The 17,491-nt window shown below is 54.7% G+C and overlaps 1 protein-coding gene across 2 annotated transcripts; it reads left to right on the top strand.

Moving 5' to 3' along the window:
- The first annotated feature begins 1,756 nt into the window (after positions 1–1,756).
- On the top strand, positions 1,757–16,842 carry PPP1R3F (protein phosphatase 1 regulatory subunit 3F). 2 transcript variants are annotated; one of them, XM_062183662.1, is made up of 4 exons: positions 1,757–2,751; positions 11,976–12,031; positions 12,265–12,347; positions 14,958–16,842. In XM_062183662.1, the coding sequence occupies exons 1-4, from the start codon at positions 1,757–1,759 to the stop codon at positions 16,260–16,262; spliced, it is 2,439 nt and encodes an 812-aa protein (XP_062039646.1). In that variant the 3' UTR covers positions 16,263–16,842. The 2 variants fall into 2 exon arrangements, with proteins under 2 accessions (XP_062039646.1, XP_062039647.1); XM_062183663.1 differs by having other exon boundaries at positions 2,067–2,751; positions 12,268–12,347.
- The last annotated feature ends 649 nt before the right edge of the window (positions 16,843–17,491 follow it).

The raw sequence follows: 17,491 nt of genomic DNA, 5'->3' as shown, positions 1-17,491 counted from the left end.
TCTTGGACATGAGGAGGACAGGGGCTCCTGGGAGAATCACCTCCCTCCTAGGGATGCTTGAGGGTTTGATGAGAAAACAGCAATGCTCAGACACTGGCACACAGTAGCTGATCAGTAAATCCCCCCCCCCCCCCGGGATGGAAGAGTAATCTATGAATGGACATGTTCAGTGGGCCAAAGCCACATTCAGTTCCTACAGGTGAGATCTTAAAGGGAGAGTGAAATAAGTTCATTGGCTAGAGGAAGCAGAAGGCAGTAGGAGCAGAAGCAATAGGAGCAGAGATGGAGAGAGAAGGGACATGGGGACACGGGGTCACGGGTGGGATGTGGAAGCTGGGGTAGGAAGGAGAAGGCTTTGGTTAATGATTACCTTGGCCAGTGTCTGCCAGCCCGCCTAATCAACTCAGGCTCAGGGCTTACAGAGCTGGAGTTAGAAAAAGCTAATCCTCTAGAAAGTTGAATTTCCCATTGGCCATTCATTCAACAATGGTGCCAAGTGTTGGAGAATGCTAAGGATCAAGCAAGGACATTAAAGAACAATCAAGGGGCATTCTTGGCTAGTGGTACCACTCAAGCAAAGACTGTGGGATAGGTAGCGGGAACCCAGTAACTTTTTGCTTTCTTAGGTCTCACACTAGGATGCAGTCTAGGCCTATCTAGGGACCCGGGGCATTCCTGGGGCAATGGGAGTCACACAGGGTTAGGGAGATGGCAAATGCATCCCGAGAGGGACATTCTTTTCGATTGCTGCGTACACATTATGGTTCTGTGGCTCGATCCCACAACAGCCTAGACTACGTACGCACTGTCCCTCTCCTCTGGCCTTGTTATTGGCTGCTCAAGCTTTTCTTCACCACCACCTGCACTGCCCTCTGTGGCTCTGCTCTTTCCCGTCTGGCCTCCAAGTCCTCCCTCTGTCCCGCTACACTTTTCTAGCCTCAGCATAGGCTCATCCCCTACTAGCATTGCCCTTTGAGGGCTCACCGCCTCCACCGGGGCTCTCCCATTGGCTATCCGCTGTCCGCCTCCTCGCTCCCGCCTTCATTCTCCACCCCCATTGGCTCTGTCCATTACGGTCCCCACCTTCTGGACGCTCACATCCCGCCTCTTGATCTCTTTATAGCCTCTGTATTGGCTAGCTTCGCCTTGGCACCGCCCCTTGAAGCCATAGTGCTGTAGCGCACGCTCCCAGGACCCCACATTGGCTCGCTGCAGCCATTCTCGTCATCCTGCCTCTACGTCATCTGCGCGCGGTTTCCCATTGGCTGTTCCGTTTCTATCTTCCGTCCCTCCGCCTACGCAAGCCGCGAATCTCCCACTTTTCGGGCTTCTACCTCTTCGCTCCCTGCTGCTGCCACCGCCTGCAGCCATTTCACTTTCCCAGCCACCCACTCGCCACTGCCACTCAGGCTTCCTCACGAACTGTCCTACTTCGGCTCGCTGCATCCTGGATCCCTCAGCACCCCCATCCCGGCCTCCCCATTGATTTCTCCGATCAGCCCGCCCTCCTGCACCGCCCACTCTCGGGCATCCCCATTGGCTGCGTGCTTCTCCGGCTCCCAATTCATCGCCTGCGTCAGCCACGCGCAGCTGCCCATTGGCTCCCTGCTATACCTGTCTTCATCTCGCCGCCTACGCCCCCCGTGAGCCGTAACCCCCCCCGCGCTGGCCTTCCCATTGGCTGCCCGCCCCTTCAGGCCCTGCCCCCGCCGGTGCCGCCGCCGGTGCCGTCGGTGCCGCCGCCGCCGCCGCCGCTATGGCGCGCACGGCCCCTGTGGAGCCCCCGCTGCGGCATCCCGCGCCCCCCTCGCCAGCCGCGGGCGAGCCCCGCGCCTCGGTTGAGGCGGCGGCGGCCCCGCGGAGGGTGCTGTTCGCCGACGAGGCCCTGGGGCTGCCGCTGGCGCAGCTGCGCCGCTACCGGCCGTGGGGCGGGCCCGGGGCGGGCAAGATGGCCGCGGCGACCGGGCAAGATGGCGGCGGCGGCGGCGGGGCTGACGAGGACGACGATGGCGAGGATGGGGATGAAGGGGAGGAGGAAGAGGAGGCCTGTCCCGAGCCCTCGCTGCTGTGCCCCGTCCCCGCTGGCGGGGGGTTTTACCTGGTGCCCACATTTTCGCTGCCGCCCGCGCCGGGCCGTCTGGAGCGCTTGGGGCGCGTGATGGTGGAGCTGGAGGCGCTGCTGCCGCCTCCCGGAGCGGTCCCCGGGGGTGTCGGGGTGTGGGTGCCTGGGGGACGCCCGCCGGTGCTGCGCGGGTTGGTGCGCGTGCTGAACCGCTCCTTCGAGAAGGCGGTGCACGTGCGGGCCTCACACGACGGCTGGGCTTCCTTCTGCGACCACCCAGCGCGCTACGTCCCGCGCAGCCCGCCGTGGGCAGGAGCAGGAGGCACAGGAGCAGGAGATCCCATCCTGGATCCGGGTCTCGGCCTGGGGCCCGGCCAGGCAGCCGCCTCCTCGCCCGACGACGGCGGCCGCACCGACCGCTTTGCCTTCCAGTTGCCCTTTGCTGAGGGTGCGGGCGATGGGGCGCGCCTTGACTTCGTGGTGCGCTATGAGACCCCCGAGGGCACTTTCTGGGCCAACAACCACGGCCGCAACTACACAGTCCTGCTCCGGATCGCACCCGCTCCCACACCCACTGATGCCGAAGGGCTGCCCCAGCAGCAGCAGCTGGAGCCACAGCCCGAGTGCCAGGGTCCCGTGGAGGCAGAGGCCAGGCAGCTGAAGAGCTGCATGAAACCGGTGAGGCGCAGGTAATGTTTGCCAGCGCCACCTCCGCCAACACAGGGCCAAGTGTTCCCCCCACCCCGGTCCAGGCTCCCCCCCCCCCCCACCTCCCAGGCCTGCTCTTCAGGACAGGGAAGAGGGGGCATTCAGTTGGTTAGGCAAAGTGTGATGGAGACCTTAACGTGTGTGAGGCACTGTTTTCATTCCTGGGCTTTCATTCATTCGTTGGTTGAGTTCTCCCCTGTGAAGCCCTGGGCAAGACAGATATCCTCGCTAGTCTCAGGGATCATACAGACGCCTCTTGCGGGGCCACAGGTGGAAAGGACAAGCAAGCAGCTGAGATAAATAGGGACAAGCTTAGCCGCTGAGCAGAAAGAGGAGGAGAGTGAGAGGTAGCTGGGGGAGGGATGGCTGTTTTAGACATGGCGCTTAGGGAGAGAGCTTTTGAGGAGGTGAGTGTTGGATGATGAAGAGGTACGTGCAGATGTGCGAGGTGGTGGGGTTTGTAGGAGGGGAACAGGGAGTACTTGTCGGAGGTACAGTTGGGAGCCCTGGGTGATATGAGGAAGAGTTGTGTGCATATGTGGAATGAGAGTGTTCTAGGTAGAGGAACAGCGAGTGCAAAGGTCCTAAGGTGACAATGAGCTTGGTGTGAATGATGGGCAGTGTGTTGGAGCCGAGAGAACAACAGTGACCATGGTAGTCTAGACCGAGGGCCTTGCCAGTGGGGATATGGAATCTGATCCTATCTGACAGCAGGGCACTAGGGTCTCAGTGGTGGAGAACTTGGTTGAGGAAGTGATGGTTCCTGGCTTTTCCAGTTCAGCCATGTTTGACCTTGAAGCCTGTGCACGCTCTTTACTGTTATGCTCCAGGGTGAGGGGCTGAGGCCATTGTCAAGGGGAAGTAGTGTCTCTGGCAGAGGCAGAGACAGACAGGGATGAGACTTGCCAAGGGCTTGGAGAAATAGGCAGTTACAGCCCAGGAGGCCCTGATGCTAGGTTTTCCCTATGAAGCTCAGAGTTCTTCAAGGGCAGCAGCCCGGCCCAATTTGTGTGGTCATCTCGAGTGCCCGTGCTCAGTAGAGTCCCTGGGATGCATACATTGCCCTGTTCCTGGGAGGACTGGGACTGGGACTGGGAAAATGCTTTCTTGGGACCTTGTGTGTGCTTGATCAGAACAGTGGCTGCAGCAGGTGATCTGTGGGATCTGTTGGTCCTGACAGGCCTCAGGCTGTAAGTGGTTCAGAGAGGTCTAGCTCTGGGCTGATGGGCAGATGTGCCCCGGGAGGAGAGCCCGCAGGCAAACACCTACTCACCTAGGACCTGTGAGCCCCGCTGCCTCTGGAAGCCTCATGGAGAGGGAGCAGGCAGCATTTCAGAGCAGGTTTTCTGCCATCAGATTGCCTGGGTTCAAACCCTAGCCCTGACCATGGCCGACTCTTAACACCACTCTGCCTCAGGACCCTTGTCTGGGAAACAGATAATTATAGCATGTACTTCACGGGATACAAGTAAAAGCACACAAAACCTGAGCCCAACTCGACTCTGCCCATTGTCAGCTATAGAGCCTTGCCTCTGTTTCTTCATCTGCTAAATGGGTATGACAGTTCCTTTGCGTGACTGGATTGTTTGTGGCAAATGGGCAAGCTAGCTGAAGCCTGGTGGTAGCAGAAAAACATAAAGACCGCTAGTATTTACTGCTCGCTGTGATAAGTGTCAGACCCACCCTCTCTCCTTCGGCTTTTTGTGCATGCTGTGTGGTATAGGTGCTGTGGTTATGGCCATTTAATTGAGAGAGAAATTAATCCCTGAGAGGCGAGCCAGCTCGCTCAAAGCCACTCAGCCAGGAGTGACAGGACCAGGGAGGAAATGCTAGGGGCTTTTTTTTCTTTTAATTTAAACTACTGATCCTCTGGAAGCCCTGGTGGGATTCGGGGCAAATTCTGGATTTCAAAGTTGGAGTTCCCAGCATGTTTTACTTTCTTTTTATCCTTTTTTTTTGGGGTGGTGGTGGTGGTGGTAGGGGATTGCTTTATTGGGATATGCCTTCATGAAGTGTACTGATATTCGGGGTACAGCTTGATGGATTTGTACATATGTATGTACTTGTGTAACCACTGCCCAGATCAAGAGATTGAGCCGTCCCAGTGCCCCATCCATTCTCATTTCTATCGCTTTGCCCAAGTCATCTCAGCCGGGTGTCGTGGGAGCCCTGTCTGTAAGATGCGACAGTTTGGGTGACAGTTTGGTCATTTTAAAGAGTGTGAGAGGAAGGGAACAGAGAAATCAAAACCTTGCAGGGCCGAGGTGGGTGGAGAGCATGTTTTTCTTTTAAAATACATGGGGTGGTTTTAAGGAGAAATTGAAGCAGCTCGTTCAGACAATTGTTTTGGTATCTGGCCCCAGGTCTGTGGTTCCTAACATGACTTGTGATATTATTTTAAGTGGGCAGATGGCTTTTTGATAGCTTCTTTATCTTTTGATCTTAGCTCTTGCAAAGGGGAGGCTGGTGCTCACTGCAAGATCAGTGATAAGGTTTTCTTTGTAGGTCGGCGGAGAGTACATTTCAACTTATTATTGTCTCAAAACCTGTGTGCCACCGGTGCCTTGGAGCGCTGTTGAAGAACAGCCAACCCCTGCGACCCAGCCCCACTGGGAAATGTAGAGGATCGCAGGGGATATCCTTTGCCTGTGGGAGCCCCACCCTGGAGGGCTTCCCGTTGAGAACGTGTTGGCTGCAGGTCCACTCACTGTACGCCGGGCATGACCCTATGAGGGCAGGGGCACGGGAGGTGTCTGTAGCCATCAGAAACGCAGAGCTGTTGGACTGGTCTTGGGCTCACCCCTAGGCTTAGAGAGAACCCATCAGCAAGCATTTCTTAGGGGCCTACTATGTGCTGGGCACAGTGCAAGGCTCAAGCAGGGAGAAAGAGAAGCTGACTGGTGCTAAGATGGCCAAGGGCTTGGGGCGGAACTGGGTGGGAGGGGTGAGTATGGAGGACTTGCGGTATGCCCAGGCACTTTGCTAGAGTATTTTCTTGCAAAGTCTCGATTAATCCTGTGATGTAGGCGGTTTTTACTCCTCCTTTCCTGGATGAGCAAACTGAGGCTTGCAGACTCCAGAATCCCCAGGCTGTGGCGCGGGGAGGAACCCTCCTGATTTGCTTTGGCTCAGCACCCTCACATGGTGTTTTGGTTCCTCTTAAATAAAAGAAAGACCAAGGAAGAACTTACTCCGTGCTCCACCCTGCAGTGCGGCCTCTGCCAACTTCTAGTCTTACACCTGTCTGAGCTGAGGCCGGGGTCTGTTACTCCAGATGGCCTTGCTCCCTCCTGCCCCAGGGCCTTTGCCCATGCTGCTTCCTTCACCAGGAATGTTTGTCTTGTAGACTTCTCATGTTGACCCCCCCCATCCACCTCCACCTGGGGCAGCCCAGCTGTTAGAGACATGAGATGTAGTGAGCTACAGATTCAGGGTCATTTGCTACCCTGCGTGGCAGTCTTCTTTTTTTCTGATCCCCACCTTGTCTCTTCTCTGATGCGACTCTGCAATGTCCTTTCCCTTCAGACTTTTTTCCTCCTGCTTCCAAAAAATAAACAAAATAAGCAAACAAAAAAAACAAAATAGAAGCCATAAGAAGGGAACTGCCTACCACTTGCAGCTCCCCGGCCTGCAAACTGATTTCCCTCTCTTGTGGTCCAGGTGTGTGTGGGGGGGACTCCTCCTCCCCCTCCCTCCCCTTCCCCCTCTGGCCAGCGCCTGATGGCTGCCATTTGCTCCACATCTGGCCATCAGCCACCCCCTTTCCTCTCCTGGCAGATGTTCTGGTCCTGGTGGTTTATTTCCCCAGGCTGGTCCCCTGTCCTGTCTGCTGAGCTGAGCGCATCTTCTCTCCTCACTGCCCCTAGCCAGCACCTAATCGCCCCCTCCCTCCGCCATTGAATGTCTAAAGCTCTGCTGGCACTTTCTTCGCTCTCAGCCCCTGCATCGGCCAGATTCCGCAGGTGGTTCACGCCGGTGGTTCTTGAAATGGGTCGACTGCTCTGACCTAAGATACTTTCTTCAGGCCTTGGGACCATACGCTGCTGCTTCGCCTCCGAATTCTCTGGCCCTTCTTTTCCTTCGGCCTCTTGCTTCCCACCTTGGTGTCTCCGCTTGACTGATATCCCAAAGATTCCCCCCAACTCACTCTTGTTTGGGGCCGCGTTCGTCCCCTCCCCAGTGTTCCTGAGTAGCCTCTCACTCCCTCACTCCTCCCCCAGCCCCGCTTCCCTTGCTTGGTTTCCTCCTAAGCTTCCTTAAGCCCTCTCTGACCCTGTGGTCCGGGCCAGGCCCCCTTGTTCTCGGTTATGCTTTTCCCTGCTCTGAAGGCACTGCCCGGAGTCTGCAGTGAGGCCTTCATCAGGGGGCTATCCGATGACTCTGCCCTGCTAGACTGTAAGCTCCATGAGGGGTAGGAACCTGCTCGGCTTGTGTTCACTGTTATTTCCCACAGGCCTGCCCCTGCCCTGGTACCTGGCACTTAGCAGATGCGCAATAAATGTCTGTTGAAAGAATGAGTGTGAGTATTTTTTTAATGTCTTCCTCCACCTTAAGTCATAAGCTTCCTAGGGCCTTTGCTCGCCGTTGCATCTCCAGGGGCTGTCACCGGAACTGCTGTACAGTAAGATCTCAGTTTCGCAGGGTGCACCTGTAACTCAGTGGATGGGGATCCTACGCGCGGTAGCTGAGGTGGCAGCCTTAGGGGAAGCCAGAACGACTGCAGTTGAAACAGGATGGGGCAGGGGTGAGCTTCGTTGTGCTTTTTTTTTTCTGGAGAGTGACTGTTTAATGTGAAAGTGATCCCCTTTTACTCCACAGAGAATTGGCAAGGGGCGTTATGGTTATGGATGGGAGGGTGAAACCATGTGCTAGGGAAGTGGCCCGGCCAGGATGTCTGCCTGCATGGTCCCACTCCAGGGCCCTGTGCCCTCGTTCGGAATGGCTGTGCCAGGCTGGGCGATGTGTCTTACCAGCTGGCCAGCGCTAGGCAGCTTGCTCTCCTTCCCAGAGCCCTGGTTTCCCTCAGTGGGACCTTGAAGGGCATTCCTGTTTGTTCAATGCTTTACACAGACTTTTCAAACATTGCCTCAGCTCGGCAGTGCCCTGAGGTAGGTGTTATGACTGCGATCCCCTCTTTACAGCTGAGGTGCAGAGAGGTTGAGCAACTTGCCTTAGGCTACACAGCTCCAGATTTCACATCCCGACCCTTACTTGTGATGTGAAATCATCAATTTGCTGGGTTCCAAGGTTCAAAAACATCCCCACCAGCATGGGAAGTTAGCAGAGTGTGGCACGATGTGCGGTCAAGGTAAGCGTTGTTTCCTGCAGAGAACAAGCATCTTTCAGTTACACAAGTACGTGTGCTGAGTTAGAGCGTAACGTGCACCTCTGACCGCGGCACATGGTCAAAGGAGGAAGTTGGCGCCGTGCAAGAGGCCCGGGGCACCATCACCTGCTTGCTCTCCACTTGCTGCCGTGTTTTGCAGGTCACGGAGCTGAGGCTGACACCCGTGCTGGGGCAGGCAAGGCAGTGCCCCACATAGCTCAGTGCAGGCTTTCCCAGCTGCCTTCACACTCTTCTCTTCGGAGAGCAGACGGCTTGGGGTAACTGGGGTTCCAAGTATTTCAGGAGAGTCAGCATTCTCAAATCAGCTTGACTCCATGGGAGCCACGGGTTGCTGAGTTTCCCTTTGGGTTTGCAGTGCCTGACCCACTTTGGGCTGGCAAAGTTCTTTGAAAACATGAGCACACGGGGTGCACACGGAAGACTCTGGTAGCTGTGCAGATGGCAGTGATGCGACTGTTCTGGGAGGCTGCTTGCCTTCTCCATCCTGGGCTTAGCAGCCCTTGGCTTGCTTGCTCCCTCTCCGGCTTGGGGCCATCCCTCTTTCCATTCTGGCCTAGGCTGGGGCAACAGCTCCTCTTTGCAAAATCTTCCCCTTCTCAGTCCACCCCGATACTGTCTGAGGGCAGCAGCAGTTGAGTTTCCAGGAGGCAAGGAGACTGGTGTGGCTCTCTGAGATCTGGCCCCTTGGATGGCTTGCGTTGTGTTCCCCTACCACAGGACGTGTGGCCAGGCCATCCCAAGCCTCTGTGCCCCTGGCCTGCTACCACCTGCTGGCCCGGAGGGGATACCACATGACACTCGTGGGACTGGTGCCAGAAGAGCAGGTTTCCTTCTTGAAAATGAGCAGGCACACTGTAGGTACAGTTTTGTTGTTAGTCTCCTGCCGTGTGTGTGTGTGTGTGTGTGTGTTTCTAAGAAGCCCTCTTCTCTGTTAGTGCTCAGTGACTCAGTCTGCGTTTGCACCTGATTTCTCTCACTGTCCTGGTTTTGATGAAACGCCGAGCTGCTCCTGAGTTTCCGCTGCTGGAGACATTGCAGAAGAGCTGCTGCTGTTGTCTTCCTAAGCCACAATTTCAAATACTGTCTTCAAAGTGGAGCCCTCCTTGGACGTTGTTACCAGTGTGGTGTGTGGCCAGTGGGTGTTGAGATGGTTCCTTGAGCCTTGAGGGGAGGGAGGTGGTTGTTGGGAGGGACAGATGGGAAGGTTTGCAACTGACCTGGTGTATGAATGAGAAGGGCCATATTGGAGGAGGCAAATGCTAAATGTTTGTGCCTCCTTTCATTTCTCTGCATTTGGTGGTGGGGAGAGCCACCTGTGCCTCTATTGACTTCACAGATCTTGAGATTGGCTGAGTTTCTTGACCTGATTTTTTTAAAGATTTATTTATTTATTTGAAAGGCAGAGTTACAGAGAGGCAGAAAGAGAGAGAGAGAGGGAGGGAGGGAGGGAGGGAGAGGGAGAGAGAGAGAGAAAGAGGTCTTCCATCTGCTGGTTCAGTCCCCAAATGGCCACAATGCCTCTGGCTGGGCTGATCTGAAGCCAGGAGCTTCTTCCAGGTCTCCCACGTGGACTTGGGCCATCTTCTGCTGCTTTCCCAGGCCATAGCAGAGAGCTGGATCAGAACAGGAACAGCCAGGACTTGAACCGATGCCCATATAGGATGCCGACACTGCAGGTGGTGGCTTCACCTGCTATGGCACAGTGCCGACCCTGTCCTGATTTTTGAGCATTCCCTCTCTCTGTGCCTCCCTTGGCTGTGGTCGAGGTGCTTTGGGGGATTTCTGAAGGATTTATTTTTCTTCTCTCCTCCTGTCTCTTCTTCCTTCAGCCGAACTTTGGACTCCTTTTCCTGCTGGCTGGCTGGCTGAGTCCTTCCCTTTTCTCTCTGCTCTCTGTGACTCTGTCTTGGCTTGCGAAAGCCTGGTGTCCCGCGTGTCAGGACTAGGCAAGATGACAAGGGAAGACTTGCCTATGGGAGGGAGGGCTGGCTTTCTGTATCTGTAGCTCTTGGTTTAGAAGACCAGAGGAAGATGATGTTTTCTGTAATGAAGGGCTTATGCCAGCGAAAGAAGTCAGCACAGCTGGGCAGAAATTATGTGGAGCCTCAAATCCCAAAGACCTGGATTTTAGACTCATGGAGGAAACTGGTGCCAGGACCAAGCTGGTTTGCTCTGTGTCACCCTTTCTTGCCCATGTGGGAGCTGGTGGCTGGGTTCCCAGACTCACCCACCCCCGGCCCCGTGGTATCCGAGGAAAAGGCCTCTGGCAGGATGTGTGAGCCCTACACCATGGAGAAAGGCAGACTGGCCCCTGCAGTGCTTTCAGACTTTGGATCTGTGTGCATCGTTCAAGCCGCCTCTGAGATAGCCAATTAAAAGCAGTTATTGCAGCCACTCCGTGCCTTGGGGTCTCCGAGCCATGTGTCTGTGGAGGTCGGGAGACCGGGACTGAATGCATGGGTGAAAGGCCGGTGCGGAGAAATACCTGCATGAAGGTGGGAGCGAGGGATCTGTTGATGCCCCCCTCTATCTACTTCCAGGAAGGATTGGAGATGGCATTGGGTAAGACCCTGGTGTCCCTTGTCCAAGAAGGGTCCGAGTTTTGCTCTCAGCTGCGTGACTTTGAGCCATTTGCTCAGCCTCCATTTCACCGTCTGTAGAATGGGGATAATAGCACTGCTTGCTTCAGAGGATTGAAAGGACCTACCTCATGGTGGGGTGGGGTGGGGTGGGGCGGTTATAAGGATGAAATTGATACATGAATAGGAGGAGCACTTAGAACAGTCCCTAATGCCGTAGTAAGGACTATTTCTGGGTCGGCTAGTGACATTCTGTTTCCGTGAAGGCAGTTGGTTAGGTGTTTTCAAAATGTTTCAAGCGTTTGCAGAAATGTCAGCGTTGTCACACTGCCCCTCCGGAAGAGGCCTTGCGTCAGTTCCACGTCTTAGTGCTTCCCTCGCTGTAGACCTCGGATGCCAAGTTGTGGGAAGGAGGACAGCGGTGTTTCCTTGGTGAGAGCCCACCCCTGGCAGGATCTTGCGGGGATACACCAGGCTTCTGCCACTTAGGGATTTCACTCGCCTGGCGAAGCAGGAGCAAGACCAGGGAGCACTTCTGTTGCTTTAGGCCCTGCTACGTGACAGGCCCTGACGTCTGGCCATCTGTCCTCACCCCTTCCCCCAACCTTGGCGTGCACGTCCTGGCTCCTCCATGTTCCGTGTTACAGGCGAGGAGGTACAGTGAGCTGCCAGGCTGATGTGGGGGTGGGGGAGGGCGGATGTAGGCCCCGCCTTCTCATTCTGTTTGCTTTCTTTCCTCCGAGCTCTTGGCTGGGGCTGCTGCCCGCGGGCGCGGTCTTCTTCACCTGCCCTTGCTCCAAAAAGATGGCTTCTTCCACGGCCAGGAGTTTCCCCTACAGAAATGACCCCAGCTGTTGCCAAAACTAGGCCCAGTGCTGAGTGCTGAAGTTTGTTCTGGGACAGCAAAATGAGGGCAGCAACCTAGCTGCTCAGTAGGGAGGGAATGGCTACCCAAGTGGCAATGAGTGCGTGTACTGTTGCGTAGGGAGTGACCGTTTTTTCAATGTGTGCACAAGTCCATCCTGATGCCTCGTTACTGTTCCATGGGCAAAGCCAGCTGTGAAATGATGTCTGTAGGATCTAAAATGCTTTCAGAGGATGTCTGCAAGGAATTTTGCCAAAAATGTCGCAGCGGTTGTTTCCGACTGATGTGTAGTCCGTCTCCCCCCACCCCCCTCCCCGCGCGCTTTCTTTATACTTTCCCGTATGTCATAACTTTCCGATGAGCATGTAGGATTTTGATGGTCAAGGCAGCCCATGTACTCTCTCTGCCCCACAGGCCTGTTGAGGAGGAGCTGAGGATGAAGAGCCTGGATGATAACGCCCCTGCTGTGGGTAAGCAGCTGGCGAGCTTGGCGACTCTGAGCCCTTATCCGCCATTTTTTCTTGCCCCATTTTCTTTCTATAAAAAAAAAAAGAAAAAAAGAGCCCCTACTTCGCCCCCGGCCTAGGCTATCCTGGAAAGCTTCAGAGGCAACTCTGCCAAAGGGGCTGGAATGGCAGATACTCTGCACACGGTCAGGACTTCTTGTATGTCTGTCTTGCCCCAACACTTCTCTTCTCTCCAGCAGAGTGCCCTGATGTTCAGGAGTCAGTGGGCCCTCTGGTGGCTCCTACCCCTCTCCGTCCATGGCCCCAGATGACACTGCAGGTAAGCGGGGCCTGGCAGCCCCAGGGGGCCCAGCCCGATGGGAGGCTCACAGTATGAGCACAGCTGGACTTGGGTGGGGGTAGGGCTAACTAGCTGTGGGTCCACCCTACGTTGGAGAGCAATCCCCTAAATCTGAACCTGATGGGGAGAGGGAGAAGGCAGTTATTCCCCTGGGGCTAGGAGACCTCTCCCTTGGTAGGGAGCTTTGGGAGAGCTTGCTCTGTGAGACCCCAAGGAGACAGCACGCACAGAAAAGCTGTCTTTATGAGGGCTTGTGTGTCACTGGGGTGAGATATATGTTGTTTTAGATGATGAGAAATGCTAATGAGAAACAGGGATCCGGGGGGAGCAGAGAAGGGGAAAGCCTTGGAGATCAGTAATTTGTGAATAAAAATGCCAAGGAGGTGAGAGAGGGAGTCACGTGGATGCCTAGGCGGGCAGCACCCCGGGCAAGTGTGAAGTTCGTGGTTAATGTGTGTGGGGGAACAATGTGGAGGCTGGGGAGGTGGCAAGGGATAGAGGGGGTGACAAGCTACAGGGGAGGCTCTGGCTTTCGCTCTGAGAGAGAGAGAGAGAGAAAGAGAGAGAGAGAGAGAGAGTGTGTGTGTGTGTGTGTGTGTGTAGCCACAGAGGGGTCCTGAGCAGGGGAGGGACATGATCCTGGTTTCTGTTCTAACCTGCTCCCTCTGTTGCTGCGCTGGAAGACAGACCATGGGAACGAGGGCAGAAGCAAGGGGCCTGGGAGTAGGAGATCAGGGACAGCAAGAGTGGCAGGGGAAGGAGAGTGCGTCTGCAGATAGGGGGTGTATGTGTGTTTTACCTTTGTGTTACGGACGTTTTCAAACGTGTAAAAGGAAAAAAACCAGTAGAGGATCAAGAAGCCACGTATACCATCAGCGAGTTTCAACAAATACCAGCACACCTCCATTCCACTCTCTTACCCCCATGCCACCTCCTTGTGCCCTAGGGAATTAGTTTGGAAAAACAAATCCAGACAGTATCCCATTCATAAATCCTTCTGTTTGCAGCTCAGAAAATTAAGAACTCTTAGGAAAAAAAACAAAACAAAACCTTTTTATTCCCACGCCCTTAGAAAACTGACAGTCATTTCTTAGTGCTATTAAGTGTGTGGTCAGTGTTCCCATCTCTGGTCAGAAGTGTCTCAGGAGCCCATCAAGGTTGACTGACACCATGCATTTGCTGGTGTTTATTGAAGGAATCGTGTTTGTCCTGTAGAGTTTCCCTTGTCCATATTTGGCTGATAGCATGCAGGTGGATGTTTCTTATTCTCTTTTTATTAGTCTATTAATCCCACTTAGTTAATTTAGTCTTTAATTTATGAAACCATTGATTTCATTCACTTATTACATTTAATTTATTATTCATTCAATGTGAATAGCATTGACTCTACTTAATTTTGTTATCTCCACTTCCTTTATTAGCTGAAATTTTTCTCTAAAGGAAAACTGTCTCATATCAACTGTTGAGCTACTTTGAGTTTATATAGGAAAAGCAGTATGAATATTTAGTGTTTTCTCCTTTTATTTAAAAAATTTTAAAGATTTATTTATTTATTTGAGAGGCAGAGTTACAGAGAGGCAGAGGCAGAGAGAGAGAAAGAAATCTTCCATCTGCTGGTTCACTCCCCAGTTGGCTGCAATGGCCACAACTGGGCTGATCTGAATCCAGGAGCCAGGAGCTTCTTCCAGGTATCCCATGTGGGTTTAGGGGCCCAAGCACTTGGGCCATCTTCCAGTGCCTTCCCAGGCCACAGAACAGAGTTGTATCGGATGTGGAGCAGCCGGGTCTTGAACCAGTGCCCACATGGGATGTCAGCATTGCAGGTGGCGGCTTTACCAGCTATGCCACAGCACTGGTTCCTCCCCTTTTATTAATCAGGAAAAAAATGGACTTTACCAAAGGAGACAAAATAAAGGAGTTTTTGGTTTTGTGTTGTTATGAGCATGGTGTTCTAGACACATTTGATGAGTTTCAATCCATTGCACTTACCTGCTTATTTATTTATTTAGAGACAGAGACAGAGAGAGAGACAGAGAGAGAGAGAGAGAGAGAGAATGAACGAGAGAACATGCTCCCATCTGCTGGTTCACTCCCCAGATACCTGAAAAGGTCCTGAACCAGAAGCTGGGAACTCAGTCCAGGTCTCCTACATGGGTGGCAGGGACCCAAGTACTTGAGCCATCACCAGTGCCTCCCAGGGTTCACATTAGCAGGAAGCTGGAGTCAGGAGTGGAGCTGGGACTTGAACCCAGGTACTCTGATAGCTAGGCCAAGCACCTGCCCCTGAACTCATCTTTCTTTGTTTTCCACACACATTTTTTTGTAGTACCCTTGTATTGACATCTGTTGAATTCCTCAGCTTTATCATCTGCAGGAAGCCCCCCCCCCCACCTTTTCTTTAATTTTGTCCTAATGTAGACGTCTGACTCACTGGAATTCAGAGAACGCCAGGGGACTCTCTAAGGCATTCTCTGGCAACCCCTGTGGGGCTGGGTACGGTCTCCCACCAATTCTTCTTGTCTGTGCTCGTTCCCTCCTCTCCTCTACTTCATTCTTTTCCTTTTCTCTCCCCTGACCCCATGGCTCCAGGTTTCTGAAGTCACCATGGCCGGCAGCCTCTCAGAACAAGGTGATGTCCCCAGGAGCAGTCCGCCTGTGGCTTTTACAGAGGTCCCCCAGGCACCAGCCATCAGGATCCCCCCTGCCTCCCTTCTCTGTGGCCTGAGCGGCTCCCCCAAGGACCAGGCCTCAGGGCCTGATGCAAGTGAGGGGGCCACCGGGCCTTTCCTGGAGCCCAGCCCGCGACAGGTGGCAGCCACATGGGAAGGATCAAGTGAAAACGGAGCGGGTCGAAAGGACCCCATGGTGGAGGCTGTTGTGGATGAGCCCCCTGGGGGGCTGGAGGTTGTGAGTGGGTTGGAAGAGCTGCTTGGCGAGGACACCATCGACCAGGAGCTGGAGCAGCTTTACCTGTCCCATCTGAGCCGCCTGCGGGCTGCTGTGGCTGCAGGTGGGGCAGGGGGCGGTGGGGAGGGCCCCACAGATGGGGGCATGTCTCCCAGCCATCCCCTGGGCATCCTCACGGACCGTGACCTGATCTTGAAGTGGCCTGGCCCGGAGCGGGCCCTGAACAGTGCCCTGGCCGAGGAGATCACGTTGCACTATGCCCGCCTGGGGCGTGGCGTGGAGCTCATCAAGGACACTGAGGACCCCGATGAGGAGGGAGAGGGCGACGAGGGGCTTGCCCTGACGCCCACCAGCCCCGAAGGGGACAGCCCCAAGGAATCGCCTCCAGAAATCGTCTCGGGGGCCCGTTCTGTGGTAGCCGCCATGGGAGATGTGTGGCTCCCCTGGGCGGATGGCTCAGCGTGTGACAGCTCCGTGGTTCTGGGTACAGAGGGTCAGTTCACTGGGGAGGCAGAGAAAGGGCGGGGCAAGGACACTGACTCTTTGTGCACTGACAGGGTGATAGCTGGGGTGACCCGGTCCCCAGGGGAAGCTGGGACCTGGGCCCGCATGGAGGTTACCACTGAGTGGGCAAGCAGCTTGGTTTCTTTACCTGGCAGGGAGCCTGCTGCTCTGGCCCTTCTGCAGGGGCAAAATCCCAGCCCCCTCGAGCCCTCGGGGGCTGAAATCTGTTATTCTAATGTGGCCAGGCCTCATGGAAGCTCCCAGAATGAAGAGGGTACAGGCCTGAGCCTGGAGCCCCCAGAGAGGTCCCCTACCCTGGCAGCCCCCGCAGAGAGTGTATGTGCAGTGCCTCCCCAGCTCCGGGGGCCCTTGACCCAGACTCTGGGGGTCCTGGCCGGACTGGTGGTGGTCCCTGTGGCTCTGAACAGTGGCGTGTCCCTCCTGGTGCTTGCGCTGTGCCTCTCTCTGGCTTGGTTCTCGTAGGGGCTGCATGTGGGATCAGCAATAACAGGTGTCCCCCCTCCTCTCTGGGTTCTGGGGGAGGGGCAGCCCCTACACCACCCCAGAGGGATGAGATGGGACCTGTGGCCTGTGCAGTAAGTGGACCTCGGCCCTTTGCTTCGGAGAATGCTTGGCTGGAGAGGCCTTCCCGCCCCACCCCCGAGCTCTCCACCTAGTATGGGCTCCTGCAGCGATATGATACTGATACTGATACTGATGGAGAAGAACCTGGGGCCGGTGGATGATGAGAGTGAGAATTTCTAGAATGGAACTGGGCATGTCCCCCTCCCCCCACCCCACCTCCCACCCCATCCCCTGAGCCTGTATTTATTTTTGTATAATTCTCTGGATGAGGGAAGAGTGGTCGTGAGCTGGTCTTGGGGCACAATTACCCAGAGATATATTTATTAACAGCCAACCTGTGCAAGCTGCTGGAGCTTTATTTTTAATTTAATTTATATAGAGTACCTATTATTATATGCCACAATAGAGCTCTATGAGAAATGATGTGTGTTGCTGTGCGATTGGTCTCCGTTGGGCCTGAGTGTGCAGGGTGGTCATGTTCTGGGGGAGGACCATGGTGGGCGGGAGGGGGAGGGGGGAATGGGCGTGGTCATGCTTGCTGCTGCTGCTGCTGTTGCTGCTTCAATGTGTCCTCGGGGATCTGTATCTCTTCACCTCCCGGTCCTAATACATTGTGGTCCTTTGGTCTTTTTACATTGTGCCTGTGGGAGCCTGCTTCTGTATAAACGGATGATGGTGGTGGGAGCCAGGGAGGAGGAGCGGCGGGCCACCTGAGGGTTTGGTGGCAGTCATGTGGCTGCAGTGATGGTTGTGGATGTGGGGACATGGGCTGTGAATCAGCCACAAGGTTTTGAGGTTGCTGAAAAACAGCCTTTGACACCAGCAGGGAGCCCCTTCAGTCCGCAGGACAGGAAAGGCCTCAGAAAGGACAGAGGGCTTACTGTACTGTGAACAATTCCTGCCTGAGTTGCTGCCTGCAGTGATCACATTTCTACTTACAACGAGATACCCAGAAGCTTGGAAAGAGAGACTAGATGGATTTACTGCATGCAAATAAAACACTTGCATAGCCAAAGAAGACACCATATATTTATTTACTTCCATTTACAGCACAACTTCCTGCAAGTGGCATGTATTCCAGCTTTCCTCACCTCCTCTCTTCTCCTCCATTGCCCCAGTGCTTTCCT

Source organism: Lepus europaeus, chromosome X (assembly GCF_033115175.1).
Source record: "Lepus europaeus isolate LE1 chromosome X, mLepTim1.pri, whole genome shotgun sequence".
Classification (NCBI taxonomy): domain Eukaryota; kingdom Metazoa; phylum Chordata; class Mammalia; order Lagomorpha; family Leporidae; genus Lepus; species Lepus europaeus.
Note: the sequence above shows the minus strand (reverse complement) of the source record. Positions and strands in the feature narration are given on the sequence as shown.